This window comes from Pongo pygmaeus, chromosome 8, assembly GCF_028885625.2.
Source record: "Pongo pygmaeus isolate AG05252 chromosome 8, NHGRI_mPonPyg2-v2.0_pri, whole genome shotgun sequence".
Classification (NCBI taxonomy): Eukaryota; Metazoa; Chordata; class Mammalia; order Primates; family Hominidae; genus Pongo; species Pongo pygmaeus.
This window is the reverse complement of record NC_072381.2, coordinates 102626500-102645086: the sequence shown is the minus strand read 5'-3', so window position 1 is coordinate 102645086 and position 18587 is coordinate 102626500. Positions and strand designations below refer to the sequence as shown.

At 52.4% G+C, this 18587-nt stretch overlaps 2 protein-coding genes across 2 annotated transcripts; one reads left to right on the top strand and one right to left on the bottom strand.

Annotated features, from left to right (window-relative positions):
• The first annotated feature begins 1451 nt into the window (after positions 1-1451).
• Positions 1452-3968, top strand: FRAT2 (FRAT regulator of WNT signaling pathway 2). The gene has a single exon (XM_054435429.2). The coding sequence runs from the start codon at positions 1910-1912 to the stop codon at positions 2588-2590; it is 681 nt and encodes a 226-aa protein (XP_054291404.1). The 5' UTR covers positions 1452-1909; the 3' UTR covers positions 2591-3968.
• A 10718-nt stretch (positions 3969-14686) lies between these two features.
• On the bottom strand, positions 14687-17251 carry FRAT1 (FRAT regulator of WNT signaling pathway 1). Its single transcript, XM_063670057.1, has one exon. It carries the CDS (start codon positions 17064-17066, stop codon positions 16227-16229), a length of 840 nt encoding a protein of 279 aa, XP_063526127.1. The 5' UTR covers positions 17067-17251; the 3' UTR covers positions 14687-16226.
• Positions 17252-18587: the final 1336 nt, after the last annotated feature.

The window sequence follows — 18587 nt, the reverse complement described above, 5'->3', positions numbered from 1 at the left end:
GATATGCAAACTGAAGGGAGAAAATTTCCCTATATAATCCGCAAAAAAAAAAAAAAAAATTCAATAATACTCAAATACTAGTAAAGGTGTAATGATGTATGCTCAAGCATTAATGATGGTAGAGTACATTTACCTAACTCTTGGAAAGAGATTTCCTGAACATTTATCAGTAAACCTTAAAATACCCAACTCCTGTGACTTAAAATTCCACTCCTGGGAATATGCTCTAAGGAAAGAATCATCAATATCTTAAAGTGTCACGCACAAAAATGTTAGTCACACACTTAACGATGGTGAAATTAGGCAAGTGTTAAAAGCATAGGCACTTGATGGAAACTTATGTAATCATTAAAATGTTTTCAAAGTGCATGCAGTAACACGAAAAACGTTTATGATGTAAGGCAAAGTGGAAAAGTGTGTAACATTGTATGCATGTGTTTGTATACTACACTTTCACAGAACAAAGGCTAAAAAGGAAAAAAATTTAAATGTGAACCATGAGAGATTTTTTCCATCCCTTATATTCTTTTTTTTTTTTTTTGAGACGGAGTCTTGCTCTGTTGCCCAGGCTGGAGTGCAGTGGCGTGATCTCGCCTCACTGCAACCTCCGCCTCCAGGGTTCAAACCATTCTCCTGCCTCAGTCTCCCGAGTAGCTGGGATTACAGGCGCCCGCCACCACGCCCGGCTAATTTTTGTATTTTTAGCAGAGATGGGGTTTCACCATGTTGGCCAGACTGGTCTCGAACTCCTGACCTCAGGTGATCCGCCCGCCTCGGCCTCCCAAAGTGTTGGGATCACAGGCATGAGCCACCCACCGCTCCTGGCCAATCCCCTATATTTCTATTTGAACCTTAAAAAAAAAAAAAAAGACCCTTCTTTAGCCGAGCGGCGGTGAGTCCTATTCTCATGATGTGTCCGGGGGCTTGAAGACTGCGGAAAGGAAAGCCTTTGGGACCTCACCTGAGAGCGATTCTGCTCTGCTTCAAAGCGTCCCCTCTTAGGCCGGGCGCGGCGGCTGACGCCAGTAACCCCAACACTTTCGGAAGCCGAGGAGCGAGGACTCCTTGAGCCCAAGAGTTCGAGACCCACCCCCCACCCACCGTCTCTACAAAAACATTTTTTTTTTAATTAGCCAGGCGTGGTGGCCGCGCCTGTGGTCCCAGCTGCTTGGGAGGCTTAAAGTGGGATGATTGCTTAAGCCAGAGTTCGAGGCTGCAGTAAGCCGTGTTCGCGCCACTATACTTCAGCCTGGACGACAGAGACCTTTTCTAATAAGTAAATAAGTGCCGCCTCTTCACTCCCAATTCCCTCCGCCTTTCCCCGCCCCGCCTCCTCGAAGCCGGACCCGCGGCGGCCCGCCCCTCCCCCACGACAGGGGCCGGGAACTGCGGGTGCGCAGGGCGGGAGTCGGGCGGGCTTAGGCGCGGCCGACACGTGGGGAGGGAGGCCGCGGCCCAGGAGGCGGGCCCGGAGTGGGTGTGGGTGTGTCCGTGCGTGGGAGAAACCAACCCTAACCTCCTCCGAGGCGCCACGTTTCCGCACGGCTCGTTGGGCCTGGGTGGTCGGAAATCAGTCCCCACGCCCCGGACCCCCTCCTGGAGGGACAACGAACACAGGCGCGGGACGGCTTCGGTCGCCGCCCGCGCCGCCCGGCGCCCCCGTGCCTGCTCGCGCGTCACCCCCGCCCCGGCGCGGTGGTAGGGCCCGGCGCGACGTCACCCATTGTTTACAAATCAACCCGAGCCGGCAGGATTCCGGCTTCCGCGGCTGCAGGCGCGCGGCTCGAGTGCCTGGCGGGCTCCGGCTTCCGCGTCCGCCCCTGCTCCGGCTTCGCCCGCAGCTCCGCGCCCGCGGGCAACCAAGCCCCCAGCGACGCCCGCACAGCTCCGGGTGCCAGGACTGGGGGCCATGCCGTGCCGGAGGGAGGAGGAAGAGGAAGCTGGCGAGGAGGCGGAGGGGGAGGAAGAGGAGGAGGACAGCTTCCTCCTGCTGCAGCAGTCGGTGACGCTGGGTAGCTCGGGCGAGGTGGACCGGCTGGTGGCCCAGATCGGCGAGACGCTGCAGCTGGACGCGGCGCAGGACAGCCCGGCCTCGCCGTGCGCGCCCCCGGGGGTGCCGCTGCGGGCCCCGGGGCCCCTGGCTGCGGCGGTGCCGGTGGACAAGGCCCGGCCCCCGGCGGTGCCGCTGCTGCTGCCGCCCGCGTCGGCTGAGACGGTGGGCCCGGCGCCCTCTGGGGCCCTGCGCTACGCCCCAGGGGACCGCGGCCGCGTGCGCGGACGCGCTGCGCCCTACTGCGTGGCCGAGCTCGCCGCAGGCCCCAGCGCGCTGCCGGGGCCGTGCCGGCGAGGATGGCTCAGGGACGCGGTCACCTCCCGCCGCCTGCAGCAGCGCCGATGGACCCAAGCCGGGGCACGCGTCGGCGACGACGACCCGCATCGGCTCCTCCAGCAGCTCGTGCTCTCGGGAAACCTCATCAAGGAAGCCGTGCGGAGACTCCAACGAGCTGTCGCCGCGGTTGCAGCCACGGGCCCCGCAAGCGCCCCTGGGCCCGGGGGAGGCTGCAGCGGACCTGACCCCATTGCCCTGTAGCCCTCAGGCTCCTTGCTCTGACCCAGGCCTCCTGGAGGAGGAAGTGGAGGCCGCTGCGTAGACCCAACAGCGTCCAGTTCCTACTAACTCTGAGCTGAAGCCGACGTCGCCAGCCTGGGAGCGACCACTTTGGCTGCGGGGAGGCGCGTGGGGAGAGATCTCAACCAGAGAAGTTACCAGCCGCGGCGAGGCCGTCGGAGAAAACATAAGCGTGGAGAAATGTATGCGCCAGGGTGCATCCGTGGGGCATGAGAATTTCCCGGGCCATCCAAGCCCAAGGACCTGGGATAAACTGGAGAACTACGGCAGCTACTTGCATCGACTTGTACCTCACTTAGCCCTTGGGGGCGTCGTGAGCTTGGATTGTTTAAGGAGGGCTCAGGGGCAGGAATCGCGATGGCTTTATAACAATACTTGAAAACTAACGACACGCATACATTTTCTTATTTTCCGGTGGAGGAGCTTAGTGAAGGTGGTGCTACAATTGCTGTGTAAAGAAATTCCAGAGGGGAGAAGAATGTAAAAGTTTGGTGGTGGGTGGGTTGGCATTGCCCCTTTCTCCCACCGATTCGGTGGCTGGTGAAGGTGGGAGATGTGAACTCCAGTTAAGGGACTGGAGAGAGGTGAAGAATTTTGCAGGTGGGAGAGTTGGATTTGAATGTGGACTTGTAAATGACTTGACCTTGCCACCTGTGGTCAAGGTCACGGTTTGCTGTGGGGTTCCTGGGAGAGCTTACTCACCCCGGAGTCTTTTCTTTCTCTTGCTCCAAGAAGAGCCCTGTTGGTGCTTTACCACCGCTTGGAGTCTCCCGAGGACACAAACAGGCAGAGAGGGACGTGTAGGGAGAGTTCTTTCCTGTTTTCTGTGCTTTCCTTTTTACAGGACTCCCGGAAGGCCACTCATGGCCAAGCCAGGAGCTTTCTCAGAAACAGTCATAAACAATCTCTTGAGACTCTTTCCTGTCCTCCCAGCTGAGCTTTCTTATTTCACCCTTTCTGGTGTCTATAGGAATGCATGAGAGACCCTGGACGTTTTTCTGCTCTCTTCTGGCCCTCCATGGAGCCATGGGCCTCGGCCTCGGCGGTTCCTCACCCGCACAATTTATTTCCTCCTCCCGTGCCAGCCCTTCTTTTGTGTCTGAAACCGGTTTTAAAATGTGACTCTCCCAGAGGAGAAGCCGCTGGCTGTATGAAACTTGACGGTGCTTTTGTAAGGTGCCACCCCCAAACTTTAAGGTAGCTAAACCAATTTTTTAAAGATTCAATGGCTTGTTCATCCTCCAGATGTAGCTATTGATGTACACTTCGCAACGGAGTGTCTGAAATTGTGGTGGTCCTGATTTATAGGATTTCATAATTAAAATGTCTGCTGAATAAATTTGGCTTTTGTTTTGGAGCACGGTTTGGCATTTTGGTGGAAGGTGGGAGGGGGGCAGAAAAGCATATGGGGATGTCCTTAATAATAAAGAGGGCACTTGGGTTAAACAGGGGGACCCGGACAAATGGTTTGGGCCAATGCTGATGGGCACAGAATCGTAGTAGAGCCACAGTACTTAAGTGCTTCTAAGTTTTTGTTCCACAAGATCAGAAAATTAAGTCCAGGTTTTTAGAAGCTGCAAGATGGGCTTCCACTCCCTTTGTGGAAAGACATTGTATTCTAGAAATGCTTTCTGGGCTGGAGAGCAAAGAGGTGCTGTGGTGGAGGGAGGTGGGTTTTCATCTGGACATTTTTGTGCAAAATGGGGAGGGCACAGGCGAAGCCAGCCTGCTTTCCCCTTTGAGACTGACCTAGTCTTGAGTTAATGGCCTTGGGAGAGAAAAACAGGGTTTTACAGCAGTGTATTTGGTAGTTGTAAAATGGCTTGGTTTGAGCACTCAGGGGTTAGATTTGGCTGAAGTAGCCCTCCTCCTCTCCTCATTCTCTCTCTGCCCTGTCTTCCCAGGCATAGAGCCCTTGCTGAATCCCTTCCTAGTTCCTGCCTTGTCCTTTTCTCTTTGGAATTTAATTTTATTATTTTGAGATGGTGTCTTACTCTGTAACCCAGGTTGGAGTGCAGTGGCACAATCTTGGCTCACTGCAGCCTCAACCCCCTGGGCTCAAACAGTCCTCCCACCTCAACCTCCTGAGTAGCTGGGACTACAGGCTCATACCACCATGCCAGGCTAATTTTTTACATTTTTAGTAGAGATGGGGTCTCACTGTGTTGCCCAGGCTGGTCTTGAACTCTTGAGCTCAAGTGATCTGCCCTCCTCGGCCTCCCAAAGTGCTGGAATTAAAGGCGTGAGCCACCACACCTGGCCCCTGCCTTGCCCCTTCCTTGCCCAGCTCTACTAACCAGCCCCCGGGGAACCTCTCCTGCTCATGCTCAGCACACTCCCAAGGCTGGGGCTGCAGAGGAAGGCTAATGCTCAGTTGACTCAGCCCTTTCTGCTCACCAGCTGTGTCATGGTGGGCAAGTCACGACTCTGAGTTTTTCCCTTGTGATTTGGAAAACGATAGTACTTAATAGGGGAGTTGGAAGGGTTAAATGAAGACTTGAAGGGGAGACTTCATTGCTCAAAAAGTGATAGCTACTCATTCTTGGTATTACCACATGGCTTTATGTGCCACGAGGTGGGCACTATTTTTCCATCTTATAGATAAGGACTACAGACAATGGGAAAAGACCTACAAGATCTGAGTGTTTCTCTACTTGTCTAGGTAGAGATGGAGCTGATCCCCGTTAGGGCAGGCACCCTGGTTGGCACCTTTTACAAGACTTTTTTTTTTTTTTTTTTGAGATGAAGTCTCGCTCTGTCGCCTGGCTAGAGTGCAGTGGTGTGATCTCGGCTCACTGCAACCTCCCTCTCCTGGGTTCAAGCGATTCTCCTGCCTCAGCCTCCCGAGTAACTGGGACTACAGGAGCGTGCCACCACACCCAGCTAATTTCTGTATATTTAGTAGAGACGGGGTTTTACCATGTTGGCCAGGATGGTCTCGATCTCCTGACCTTGTGATCCGCCCACCTTGACCTCCCAAAGTGCTGGAATTACAGGCATGAGCCACAGCACCTGGCTTTTTTTTTTTTTTTTTCTTTTTTTTAAGACATGGTCTTGCTCTGTCCCCAGGCTGGAGTGCAGTGGCACAATCTTGGCTCACTGCAGCCTCCACCTCCTGGGTTCAAGCAATTCTCCTTCCTCAGCCTCCCAAGTAGCTGGGATTAAAGGTGCCCACCACCACTCCCAGCTAACTTTTGTATTTTTAGCAGAGATGAGGTTTCACCGTGTTGCCCTGGCTGGTCTCAAACTGCTGACCTCAAGTGATCCACCTTGATCTTGGCCTCCCAAAGTGCTGGAATTACAGGCGTGAGCCACCGTGCCTGGCCCTACTTCGATTTTTACAATGGTGAAAGGAATTATTGGTGGTAGAGCAGAATCAGAACTCAGGGCACTTAAGTTGGTCCTCTTTCCCCCTGTCTGAGCCTACACACAACGCTCTTCTCACACACCCTGCCCCCTGTCTGAGCCTACACACAGTATGCTCTTCTTACCCCAACTCTTGAAATGATCCAGTCATTTGCAAAGCCTGTGGAGAGCCTGGGCCTGGGCCTGGGCCTGGGGAAGTATCTCTGTCTAGGAGGCAATGGCCATTTCCAAGGTGTTGCAGCTTGGGATAGCCCATTCCTAGTACTCTTAGCTCAGGAATGATTTTGGCTAGGATATCCCTAGCCCCTTGTAGTGGATGGGCACAGAGTTGAGATAACTTCGTCTTCTGAAGGGGCCATTGCCCATGTCTCCCTGATAACATTCTGCAAGTCTCTAGCCTAGAAGGACCGGAGCAATAGGGAAATGATAAGGAGAAATGGTGTATGTGTGTGTGTGTGTGTGTGTGTGTGGTGTTTGGAGAATTAGGAGTTTCACATGGGAAGTTACGAGGCCAGAAGCCTGGTGCCTTGTAAATGACTAGGAGTTGGAGAGGGTTCAGGGCTTAAGATAAAGATTTGGCAGTTAAGGCTAAGGGGGTGGGATGGGGTAGAGCGCAGAATGGGGCCTGGGAGATGGGCAGTAATAACACTAGCTAATGTGCAATAGTACCTGCCATGTGCCAGGCTGTGTTCTAAGCACTTTTCTTTTTTTTTTTTTTTTTTGAGACAGTCTCACTCTGTCGCCCAGGCTGGAGTGCAGTGGCATGATCTTGGCTCACTACAGCCTCTGCCTCCCAGGTTGAAGTGATTCTCCTGCCTCAGCCTCCCAAGGAGCTGTAGCTACAGGCGGGCACCACCACATCTGGCTAATTTTTTTTTTTTTTTTTTTGGTACAGACGGGTTTTGCCATGTTGTCCAGGCTGGTCTCAAACTTTTGACTTCAAGTGATCCACCCGCCTCGGCCTCCCAAAGTGCTGGGATTATAGGCGTGAGCCACCGCACCCAGCCTGTGTGTGCCCGGTCTTCTAAGCACTTACAAATACCCAACTCATCAAATCTCTGTGGGAAGAAGAAGACTACACAAAAGGAACAGACAGAAAATAAAAGTAGAACCAAGAGAAGCCAAGGGAGACTGTAGGGTGAACAGTAGAAGCGTGGAATGTATGTGGGTCCACATGTGCACATAACACAAACACAGCTGTATCTATTATCTCTATGTATATCCTCTGTAGTCAGGCCACAGAGGTCCGGGGCATATGGAATCAGATCTTATTCAATGACTTTCACTGTCTTTTTTGAATCCTGAAGTTAATTCTCAAGTTGCCTTTGTCAGCACCCTTAAGTAGCATGTTTTGAACATCTGCACTGGATTCCTCCCCTCCTTAGCCCAGCTGAAGAAAAGTACTATTTATGGTGCATCAGCAGAAAGGGGTTTGTGACTTCAGTGTCTAGGAAAGATTTTCAGGAAAACCTATAGGAAACCATTTTTCACCGATCTTAGGCTGTGGAATCTAATTTAGACAGTTACAGAAACAGGCAAAAGGCAGGGCAAAGGTAACAGGATGATAATCAGCTCTTGCTTTTTTTAACCCACCCAAATCAATAAGTCAAACAAACTGCCTGGGCAGCCTATCAGTTGGGGGTTGTGATTTTACTTGCAATGAGTCAGTTAACAGTTGATAAGAGGGAGCACTTAAACTCTTTGGTATCAGTTTTCGTTTTCATTCCATTATAGCATCAGCTACAGATAATTCATTCACACAAAAACAGCAGAAACATATCCAGCCATCCCAGGCATGAAGGATGGTTTCAGCAGCCAATCTGTCAGGTTGCAGCCACACTGTGGCAGGACAGTGGGAGCTGTCATGTGGGGCATCCACAACCACAGTCCCCCTAAGCCCTGCCCTTCAAACCTGCCCTGGCTGAGGACCCCATACTGTCCCACTCCTCCAGGAACTTAGACCTTTATAGCATCTTCCCTTTGATTTCACCCTTTTTTTTTTTTCTTGAGATGGCATCTCACTCTGTCACCCAGGCTGGAGTGTAGTGGCGTGCAACCTCAGCCTCCTGGGTTCAAGCGATTCTCATGCCTTAGCCACCTGAGTAGCTGGGACTACAGGCATGTGCCACCACGCCCAGCTAATTTTTGTATTTTTAGTAGAGACGGGGTTTCACCATGTTGGCCAGGTTGGTCTCAAACTCCTGACTTCAAGTGATCCACCCGCCTTGGCCTCCCAAAGTACTGGGATTACAGGCATGAGCCACTGTGCCCGGCAATTTCACCCTTTTGTATCCTCCATCCACACCCAGATGAGCATAGTTCTCTCCTGGCTGAGTGAATCCTTCCCTTGGCCATTTTCCCTTTTTAGCTGTAGTCCCTCTTTTCCCATCTTCAGACTTGTAGGCACCACAACGCATCATCTACGTCCTAAGCACCCCACTCCCTTAGCCTCTGCCAGTCTGTTGAAATTGCCCATTGTTTGCTCTGCAAATATTTACTAAATACCAGTACCTTGGTGCTGTTGCTAAATGCAGCTATGTTGCAGGCAGTGGCCTAAGCATTTTTACTAGCATTAGCTCAATTAATCCTCACAACAACCCTATAAGGGGGGGACTTTTTTTCTATCATCGGACTTTGCGACTGAACGTAAGGTTAGAGAGGTGAAGTTACCTGCCCAAGGTCACAGGAAGGAGCTTTCAAGGAAGGAGCCAGGCAGTCTGGCTCCAGAGCCACGATTTTACAGCTGCACGGTACTGTTAACTGAGGCCTACCAGTTTTCTTTTGGAAATGTCTCTCCTGTTTTCCTCTCCCTTAATCGCCTGGGTGCCTGGGAGCTGTAACAGCCATTCAGCCGATCTGGCTGACCATCAGTGTTTTCCTCAGCTCCAGAACACTCCCCATGCCATGCAGCCTGACAATCTGCCTAAAACATCCTCATCATCTTGTCACTCCTCTGCCATCACAAAATATATAATCTATTGGGGAAGAGAACACATTCACATATGAGTCCCTGAGATAACTCTATAATGACAGTAAATAAAATGTGAGAGTGAGAATGAAATGAACTCAAAGGCCACTTCCTGTGAAGAAATTGCATGGTGGTTTTCTCTTTCTTTTTCTTTCTTTTTTTTTTTTTTTTTTGGAAATAGAGTCTCACTCTGTCACCCAGGCTGGAGTGCAATGGCACCATCTCAGCTCACTGCAACCTCCGCCTCATGGGTTCAAGTGATTCTCCTACCTCAGCCCTCCGAGTAGCTGGGACTACAGGCGCATGCCACCATGCCTGGCTGATTTTTGTATTTTCAGTAGAGACAGGGTTTCACCATGTTGGCCAGGCTAGTCTTGAACTCTTGACCTCAGGTGATCCACCCGCCTCAGCCTCCCAAAGTGTTGGGATTACAGGTGTGATCCACCGCACCCGGCCTATTGTATGGTTTTCTCAGTGCAGATTATAGCCAGGACTGGGCAGGACAGCAAGTAGAACTTGAGCATTCGAATTTTGGAAAAGGATAGGTTTTCTGATAGGAAATGGGGGAGTTAAGAGCTGTGGCCCCAGGCTGTGTTCACTGCCAATTGCCAACCCTATCCTTTGTAATATTCCTGTTGCCTCTATTCCACCAGTTCCAACCCTGAGCTGCTTTGCAGGCTTAGCTTGGCTCCACCCTATTTTTCTCTCTCTCTTTTTAGATGCCCATGCTGGAGTGTGGTGGCGTGATCTCGGCTCACTGTAACCTCCGCCTCCTGAGTTCAAGCAATTCTGCCTCAGCCTCCCGAGTAGCATGCACCACCACGCCCAGCTAATTTTTGTATTTTTAGTAGAGACGAGGTTTCACCATTTTGGCCAGGCTGGTTGCGAACTCCTGACCTCACATGATCCGCCTGGCTGGGTTTACCAAATTGTTGAGATTACAGGTGTGAGCCACCACACCCGGCCGCCTCCACCCTTATTCCCTTCTTCTACACTTCCCTTAACACCCACCTATGCAACTGGGGTGCATGATCGGGAAACTGGTCTGACCTTCAGAAGAAACAGGTTTGTGCCTGTTAAGAAATATTGAAGAAGTCAGTAAGAGGCAGGGTTTTCTGCAGAAGACTCAAAGAAGTGGCCTTAATGCAACATCTCTCAGGAACAATGTTCTGTTTTGTTTATTATTTGCTCTTTGGTTCCCATACTATTTGCTCTTTGGTTCTAATTTAATTTTCACACAGCTCTTCAAGGTGCTCTACTCTTACCCACATTTTGCAAATGAGTTCATTGAGCTTACTGACCCTGTCCCATATCACACAGCCGACAGTAGAGGGCTGCCTGCAGAGCCCCCACTCTTACCTGTTATATCTTTTGGGTAACACTGGTAGGGGCAGGTCAATTGCTGTCCCTTCAGTTATGATGGAAAATCAGGAGGAAACACTACTCAGAAGAGTTTTGCCCCTTTGCCTGCACCAGCTTTCACAGTGTTCAAATGGAGTGCACCTCGGAGTGGAAACCTCTCTGAGCTTCCATCTCTACATGAGGCGGTAGCACCAGACTGCTGAAAGCTGAGCTCTCCGGGGGCCGACGGTCTGTGATTACTGAGCATTGGTAGAAGTGGGGGCTAATTGAGTGAGTTAGTAATTTCGTTGCCAAGGTAACTCTTTCCTGATTGGAAGGAAGGGATCACAGGTTTCAACACAGACTTTGCTAGATAGGAAAGTGGTGTCTGATCTTCGCTCCAGGTTTCTGCATCTGAGCTGGAAAAAGAAAGAGCAAAAAAGGGTAAAAATTGAATCCAAATATTGTCGGATGTATGCCTAATTTAGAATGAAATCTTGGGGTGGCAGACTCTGGGGTTCTCTGTGAGGTGGGGCATTCTTTTCTCTAAATCACTTATTTGCCAATGTATGTGTCACTTTGTTTCATTCCATTTGTAGCTTTGTTCTCTTATCTCACCCAGGCCATTTTCTGTGGCCAGCTGTCTTCATAGGATGCTGAACATTTTGTAAGGAAATGGCATTCCCTAACTCAGCCTAGGAACTTGGAGCACAATTTTCCGGGGTTCCAATGGCAGGGTCACAAATTTGGGCAACTGTAGGGATGTCATTCCCATGGTAGCCTATGTGCAGAGTTGTGCAGTGAACAATATTGGACCATGTTTGATGATATGGAGCCACTGGAAAGAGCCCTGAGTTGGGAGCTGGGAGACCTAGGTTCTAGACTCTGCTAGGCCTCTGGCTTCATAAACAACTTTGGTAGGTCGTTCTTCCCTGCTCACTTCCTTGGACTATTTTTCCACCTATAAAATGGTCTAATATGACTTTTTTTTTTTGAGACAGAGGTTTTGCTCTATTGCCCAGGCTGGAGTGCAATGGCGAGATCTCAGCTCACTGCACGCTCCGCCTCCTGGGTTCAAGCGATTTTCCTGGCTCAGCCTCCTAGTAGCTGGGATTACAGGTGCCCACCACCACGTCCAGCTAACTTTTGTATTTTTAGTAGAGACGAGGGTTCCCCATTTTGGCCAGGCTGGTCTTGAACTCTTGACCTCAGGTTATCCACCAGCCTCGACCTCCCAAAGTGCTACGATTACAGGCATGAGCCACCGCGTCTGCCCCAATATGACTTTTAAAATACTTTATGTAAATCCTGGCTGGGCGAGGTGGCTAACACTTGTAATCCCAGCACTTTGGGAGGCTGAGGCAGGTGGATTGCTTGAGCCCAGGAGTTTGAGAACAGCCTGGGCAACATGGCAAAACCTTGTCTTTATAAAAAATTTTAAAATTAACTGGGTATGGTGGCACGCACCTGTAGTCCAATTACTCAAGAGGTGGGAGAATCACTTGAGTCCAGGAGGTGGAGGTTGCAGTGAGCTGAGATCTCACCGTTGCACTCCTGGGTGACTGACTGAGACCCCGTCACAAACAAACAAACCCCACACTTTATGTACACCCTGACTTATCCCAAAAAAAGTATTTTGGGGTGAATAGTAAAACTTGGCAGGATTTGACTGGGTGTGGTGGCTCACACCTGTAATCCCAGTACTTTGGGAGGCGGAGGCAGGCGGATCAGGAGGTCAGGAGATCGAGACCATCCTGGCTAATGCGGTGAAACCCCGTCTCTACTAAAAATACAAAAAATTAGCCGGGCGTGGTGGCGGGCACCTGTAGTCCCAGCTACTCCAGAGGCTGAGGCAGGAGAATGGTGTGAACCCAGGAGGCGGAGCTTGCAGTGAGCCGAGATCATGCCACTGCACTCCAGCCTGGGTGACAGAGCGAGACTTCATCTAAAAAAAAAAAAAACTTGGCAGGATTTAAAAAAAAAAAAACAGGCCGGATGCGGTGGCTCACGCCTATAATCCCAGCACTTTGGGAGGCCGAGGCAGGTGGATCACCTGAGGTTAGGAGTTCCAGACCAGCCTGGGTAACATGGGGAAACCCTGCCTCTACAAATATACAAAAATTAGCTGGACGTGATGGCGGGTGCCTGTAATCCTAGCTACTCAGGAGACTGAGGTGGGAGAATCACTTGAACCCAGGAGGTGGAGCTTGCAGTGAGCCAAGATCATGCCATTACACTCCAGCCTGGGTGACAGAGCAAGACTCCGTCTCAAAAATAAATAAGTAAATAAGATAAAAAATAAAAACACAGATGAACGGTCACTGGATTATAATGTGTTTAGAGTGCTAACGTGCGTTATGTAGAGAGGCTTTAGTTTTTCCCAATTTTCCTTTTTTAGGAGGGGGTTGTACTGCATGGGCCCTAAGGTTGAGTCTGACCTTAACCAGTCGTTCTTATTACAAGAAGCTATGCACAGTCAGTGCAGTGACATCAAATCATAGTCTATTTCAGGATGGAAAGCCCTGGATTGCTCATAACCCCTTGACCTTGGATAAATCGTACATCAACTAAGAATGTGAACTGGGGACTTCAGGGCCACTCCCATGCCAGGGGACGTCAGCACCTGGCCACTTTCCCCTCATGCTCAGCGCCCAGAGGTGGTGCCCACTGCACTATTGGGGGCTCCTTTTCCTCAGTTTATATTAGAGCCTCCATAGTTACCCGTCCCATGCTGGAGAACACTGGACTGAGGCCCCCACAGCCCTTTCTGGGCATGTTGTGGGAAATGGCAGGCTTGGTGTGTTCTGAAGGTACTCCTCAGAGACCATCAGCGTCTGTGTGTGAATTTGAGAAAATGGGGCATTGAACCAAAAAGGAAGTTAGAAAATCAGGACTCGAAGTCATAGAACACTCCAGAAAGCAGATTTGGGATCATGGCATGCTCTTGTTTTGTGGGAAAATGAGGACACGTGGGACACAGTCACCTGGGAAGGAAGGGGTAGGGACTAGATACTGTTCATCTCCAGCATGTGCCAGTCACCATATGCCTTTTATTAATTAATTTTTTTGAGGCAGGGTCTTGCTCTGCCACCCAGGTGGAAGCACAGTGGCTCAATCATGGCTCACTACAGCCTCAAACTCCTAGGATCAAGCAATCCTCTTGCCTCATTTATTTATTTATTTTATTTTATTTTATCTTATTTGAGACAGAGTCTCGCTCTGTCGCCCAGGCTGGAGTGCAGTGGCACGATGTCGGCTCACTGCAACCTCTGCCTCCGAGGTTCAAGCGATTCTCCTGCCTCAGCCTCCTGAGTACCTGGGATTGTGGGCGTGCACCTCTATGCCCAGTTAATTTTTGTATTTTTAGTAGAGATGGGGTTTTACCATGTTGGTCAGGCTGGTCTTGAACTCCTGACCTCATGATCAGCCCTCCTTGGCCTCCCAAAGTGCTGGGATTACAGGCGTGAGCCACTGTGCCCAGCCATTTATTTATTTATTTCTGGAGAGATGAGGTCTCACTATGTTGCCCTGGCTGGTCTTGAACTTCTGGGCTCCAGCAATCCTCTTTAGCCTCCCAAAGTGCTACTAGGATTACAGGTGTAAGCTACTGAGCCTGGCCCACCTTTTATTTCATTATCCCTGTTGTACGGATGAGGAAACTGAAGCCACAAAGGTAGAGCAACTTGTCCAAGGTTCCCTTCCCACTTCAGAAGTGGACTTAAACTCTGGGTACTCTTTCCTCAGAGGGAGGAGATTAGCTCCTTCCATGAGGGAACAGACTGAAGTAAGTCAGAACCATAAGGATAGACATGGGCTGTTATGTCACTGCTTAGGGACAGAATGGTATAAATGTGCCAGGGGCAAAGACAGGAGTCTTTTGTAAGTTTCCACCCAGCTTTCCTACCACCAGGTTCACACTGTGAGCAGTCCCCTAATCAAGAGCTGCCCCAGCCTTAAGGCCCACCTTGTGGAACAAGTGCACTTAATGGCCACAGTAGAAAGAAAAAAAGAAAGAAAAAAAAAAAAAAGATAAGCCTCCCAGTTTGCAGTGACTGGCTGATCTGATGTCCTTTGCTAATAGAGGCAGCTTTATAACACATCTCCATCACTGACTAGTAATCCAAAAGGCTCTGAGGTTTTAACGAATGGGATTGGTCCAAAACCTGATCTCACTTTCATTTAATTTCATGCCAGCTCCAATACACACCCAGCTGCGGAGACCTTGTCTAGCTAGTGAGCTGCTCAGACACAAAGGCGCTCTAATTACCATCCGCAAGCCAGGCTGACAGAGATTTCAAGTGTTTTCATGTTTATGGAGATCAGAGGAATGTGTTCTGTACATCTTTTTCACCGATGGCAAGTATAAAATAAAACCAAACAAAAAACCCAACACATTTATTCAAAGCAGGCATTTCAGTTAAGTTAAAATCCTATAATCAGGATAGCCACAATTCCAGACACTCCGGTGCGAAGTGTAGATATGTCAGTAGCCACATCTGGATGATGAACAAGCCATTGACTATAAAAACGAGAACAACAGCACAGTCTCAGCGCCTTTAGAGTGAGTGAACAGTATGTTCCAAGCACTTCACCATGGTTCACAATGGCAAAGCCTGCAGCTTCTCCATTTGGAGGGTCACATTTTCTACTCGGTTTCCTGCACTTACAAAGGCCAGCTGGCATGGCTGGGGGAGGGGCAGAGGGAGGAAATCAACTCGTCTATCCAGGGAATTGCAGCTGTTATTGCAAATGGCCCCGGAGAGCCCATTATAAGCTGCTGTGCTAGGCTGTGTGTCCCTGGAGTGTCCATCACATGGCGTCTCCCTAGCCCCCAACCCAGGCCCCCAGGATCCCAGAGCCACCCGCTTGAGTAGGACTGCAGAGCCGAGTGGGAGAGGAGGAACCCAGGGCCTGGTCTCGGGAGTTTCCGTGAAAGCCCGGAGCGCGGCCAGGGGCGGTGGTCGCCTACCGAAGCACAGACGCCCAGCACGTCCGCGCTTTCCCACACCCGCGGTGGCGGCGGCGCGCGTGTCCTCAGCAGACTCCAGCACTTGGAAAACACTGCGCTCTTCTCCGAGCATGGGCAGAACCCGGCGACTCTGTCCCGCAACCCGGTGCGTGCCCAGGAAACAGTGACCTTGAACCGAGGAGAGGCGGGCCGGCTGTGAAAATACACTTTAGACAGGGCGTGGGGTTCACTCCGCGCCTCTCTACCCTTCCGCCACCATTCAATACCCCCCGCCCCCACCTCCTGTCCCCACCCGTGTCGTACAGCCTTCCCCCACCACTCTGAGAAGGCAGACAGTTGCAAAGAGAGCGCAGGGGTTAACTCCTATTCAACCCCAAAGGGTCCCTTCATGGCACCGCGTGTTTGATATTAAGCAGCACCTCCAAAGACACAAGATGTTTTTTTTAAGTGTCGAAAACATTCAAGTCTGGCAGATTGGGCTGCACCCTGAAATTATCTACTCATGTTCTCCTCCCCCAAAGTGGATCAGGAGCCAGCCCTGAAAAGGTAAAGCAAGTAACTAGCATCATCCTCCGTGGTTCCGGCGCACCGCGATCCGGAGAAGCGTGGATTGTGGCCACATGGTCGCGGGGCTGGAGGGCACTGAGAGCTGCGAGGAAATGCAGGCTCCGCGGCCAGGTCGGGTCTCGCCAAATAAGGAGTCCTACTGACTTGTACATTTGGGGTGCGCTCTGTAAAATCAGCCTTAAATAGGGCCAAGTCCTTCATTTCAAATATTTTGGCCCTCAACCCGTTACCCGCGAAACATTCGCGATTTTTCGGTTCCTCGTCATTAGCTTTTTACTCTCGCTTCCAAAAGCCAGAGTTCTCCACCAGCCTGAGCAGAACTGCAGCCCTCAAGGGAACCCCTTGCCCTCCAGTCTGAGGCTGGCGCTGTGGCCACCCCGGGCGTGTTAGCTGCCAGGCACAAGAACGCCGTCGCCAGTTCTGAGCTGCGCCCTCCCGGAGGCGCCAGGGTCACTGCAGGCCGCGCGAGGGCTGCGAGGCGAAGGGGGTTCATGCACCGGGGCCGACAGAGGTCCCAAGAGCGGGCGTTGGGGAAGCTTTGCACGTAACTGCAGCCGTCGCGAATGAAGCCTTCGCACGGCCTCCTTGATGAGGTTTCCAGAGAGCACTAGCTGCTGCAGAAGCCGGTGCGGGTCGTCGTCGCCTGTGCGGGTTTCTGGTTGGGACCCGCGTCGCTGCTGCAAGCGGCGGGAGGCGGCGGCGCCCCGGAGCCATCCTCGCCGGCACGGACCCGACAGCGGCTGCGGGATGCCCTGCTTGCCAGCTCCCGGAGGCCCATCAAGGTCGGCCTGAGGGGGCAGTGGGGACAGCGCGCTGGGGCCTGTGGCGAGCTCGGCCACGCAGTAGGGCGCAGCGCGGCCCCGCACGCGGCCGCGGTCCCCCAGGGCGCAGCGCAGGACCCCAGGGGGCGCCGGGCCCACAGTCTCCGCCGACACGGGCGGCAGCAGCAGCGGCACCGCCGGGGGCCTGGCCTTGTCCGCCGGCACCGCCGCAGCCAGGGGCCCCGGGGCCCGCAGCGGCGCCCCCGGGGGCCCGCACGGCGAGGCCGGGCTGTGCTGCGCCGCGTCCAGCTGCAGCGTCTCGCCGATCTGGGCCACCAGCCGGTCCACCTCGCCCGAGCTGCCCAGCGGCACTGACTGCTGCAGTAGGAGGAAGCTGTCCTCCTCCTCTTCCTCCCCCTCCGCCTCCTCGCCGGCTTCCTCTTCCTCCTCCCTCCGGCACGGCATGGCCCCCTGTCTGGGCACCTGGAGCTGTGCGGGCGTCGCTGGGGGCTCGGCTACCGGCGGGCGCGGTGGGCCGCGGCGGAGCGGGCGCGGAGCTGAAGACTAAGTCCGGACCGGGGCCGGGCGGACGCGGAAGCCGGAGCCCGCCAGGCACTCGAGCCGCGCGCCTGTAGCCGCGGGAGCCGGAATCCTGCCGGCTCGGGTTGATTTGTAAACAATGGGTGACGTCGCGTCGGGCCCTACCACCGCGCCGGGGAGGGGCTGCTGTGCCGCTGGGGTACGGGGCTTCTGTGGGATTGGGGGTCTGGGTGAAGCCGGACTGCCTTCTGAGCTCCTTCGCTCAGGGTGCTGTCTGCAAGGGCGCCCTGGGGACCTGATCCTGGCTCCCGCAGTTGGGCGCGATTGGCATTTCCAGAAATGGACACCAGCGTGAACCCTGTTGGTTTCTTCCACACACAAGCACACACACTAACACACACACACCCACCCACACACCCCTTCTCTCCGTGCGTCAACTCAACCGGTTTTTAGCGTTTGCGCTTTTGAGGTCCGGCATGCGGGCTTCTGGTGAGGATGGAAAGGAAAGGGAGTCAGGCTAGGGATTTGTACGGAGATTAGGGAAATGAAGCTGACGGGAATGGAAAGGAAGAAGGGGACCTTGTCGTTTGATGGAGGTGGCAGAGTTGGAAATGGCAAAGAAAGGCCACAGATTAATGTTTTTTGATCGAGAACCTGGGCGGATGGGGGCCTGGACTGGGGTTGGCATTGCTGGAGAGGAGGTTGCTAGTCTTTTTGTTTATTTGTTTGAGACGGAGTCTCGCTCTATCGCCCAGGCTGGAGTGCAGTGGCTCGATCTACATTCACTGCAACCTCCGCCTCCTGCGTTCAAGCAATTCTCCTGCCTCAGCCTTCCAAGTAGCTGGGATTACAGGCGCCCACCACCACGCCCGGCTAATTTTTGTATTTTTAGTAGAGACGGGGTTTCACCATGTTGGCCAGGCTGGTCTCGAACTCCTGACCTCAGGTGATCCACCCTCCTCAGCCTTCCAAAGTGTTGGGATTACAGACGTGAGCCACTGCGCCCGGCCTAGGTTGCTACTCTTTTGTTTTGTTTTGTTTTTTTGAGACAGAGTTTCGCTCTTGTTGCCCAGGCTGGAGTGCAATGGCGCAATCTCTGCTCACCACAACTTCCGCCTCCTGGGTTCAAGCAATTCTCCTGCCTCAGCCTCCCGAGTTGCTGGGATTACAGGCATGCGCCACCATGCCCGGCCTAATTTTGTATTTTTAGTAGAGACGGGGTTTCTCCATGTTGGTCAGGCTGGTCTGGTACTCCCGACATCAGGTGATCCACCTGCCTCGGCCTCCCAAAATGCTGGGATTACAAGCGTGAGCCACCACGCCTGGCTATAGGTTGTTAGTCTTAAGAGGGGCTATGTCCAGAAAGTTGTTTAAAAAAATGCCTCAGACCAGTAGGGTGGATGGGCTCTGAGGAGGTAGGTAGTAGCAGAGAAAAATAGCTGTTTG

Excerpts from the sequence above, each read along its gene's own strand:
- FRAT2 (XM_054435429.2), top strand. The coding sequence starts at position 1,910 with ATGCCGTGCCGGAGGGAGGAGGAAGAGGAAGCTGGCGAGGAGGCGGAG.
- FRAT1 (XM_063670057.1), bottom strand. The coding sequence starts at position 17,066 with ATGCCGTGCCGGAGGGAGGAGGAAGAGGAAGCCGGCGAGGAGGCGGAG.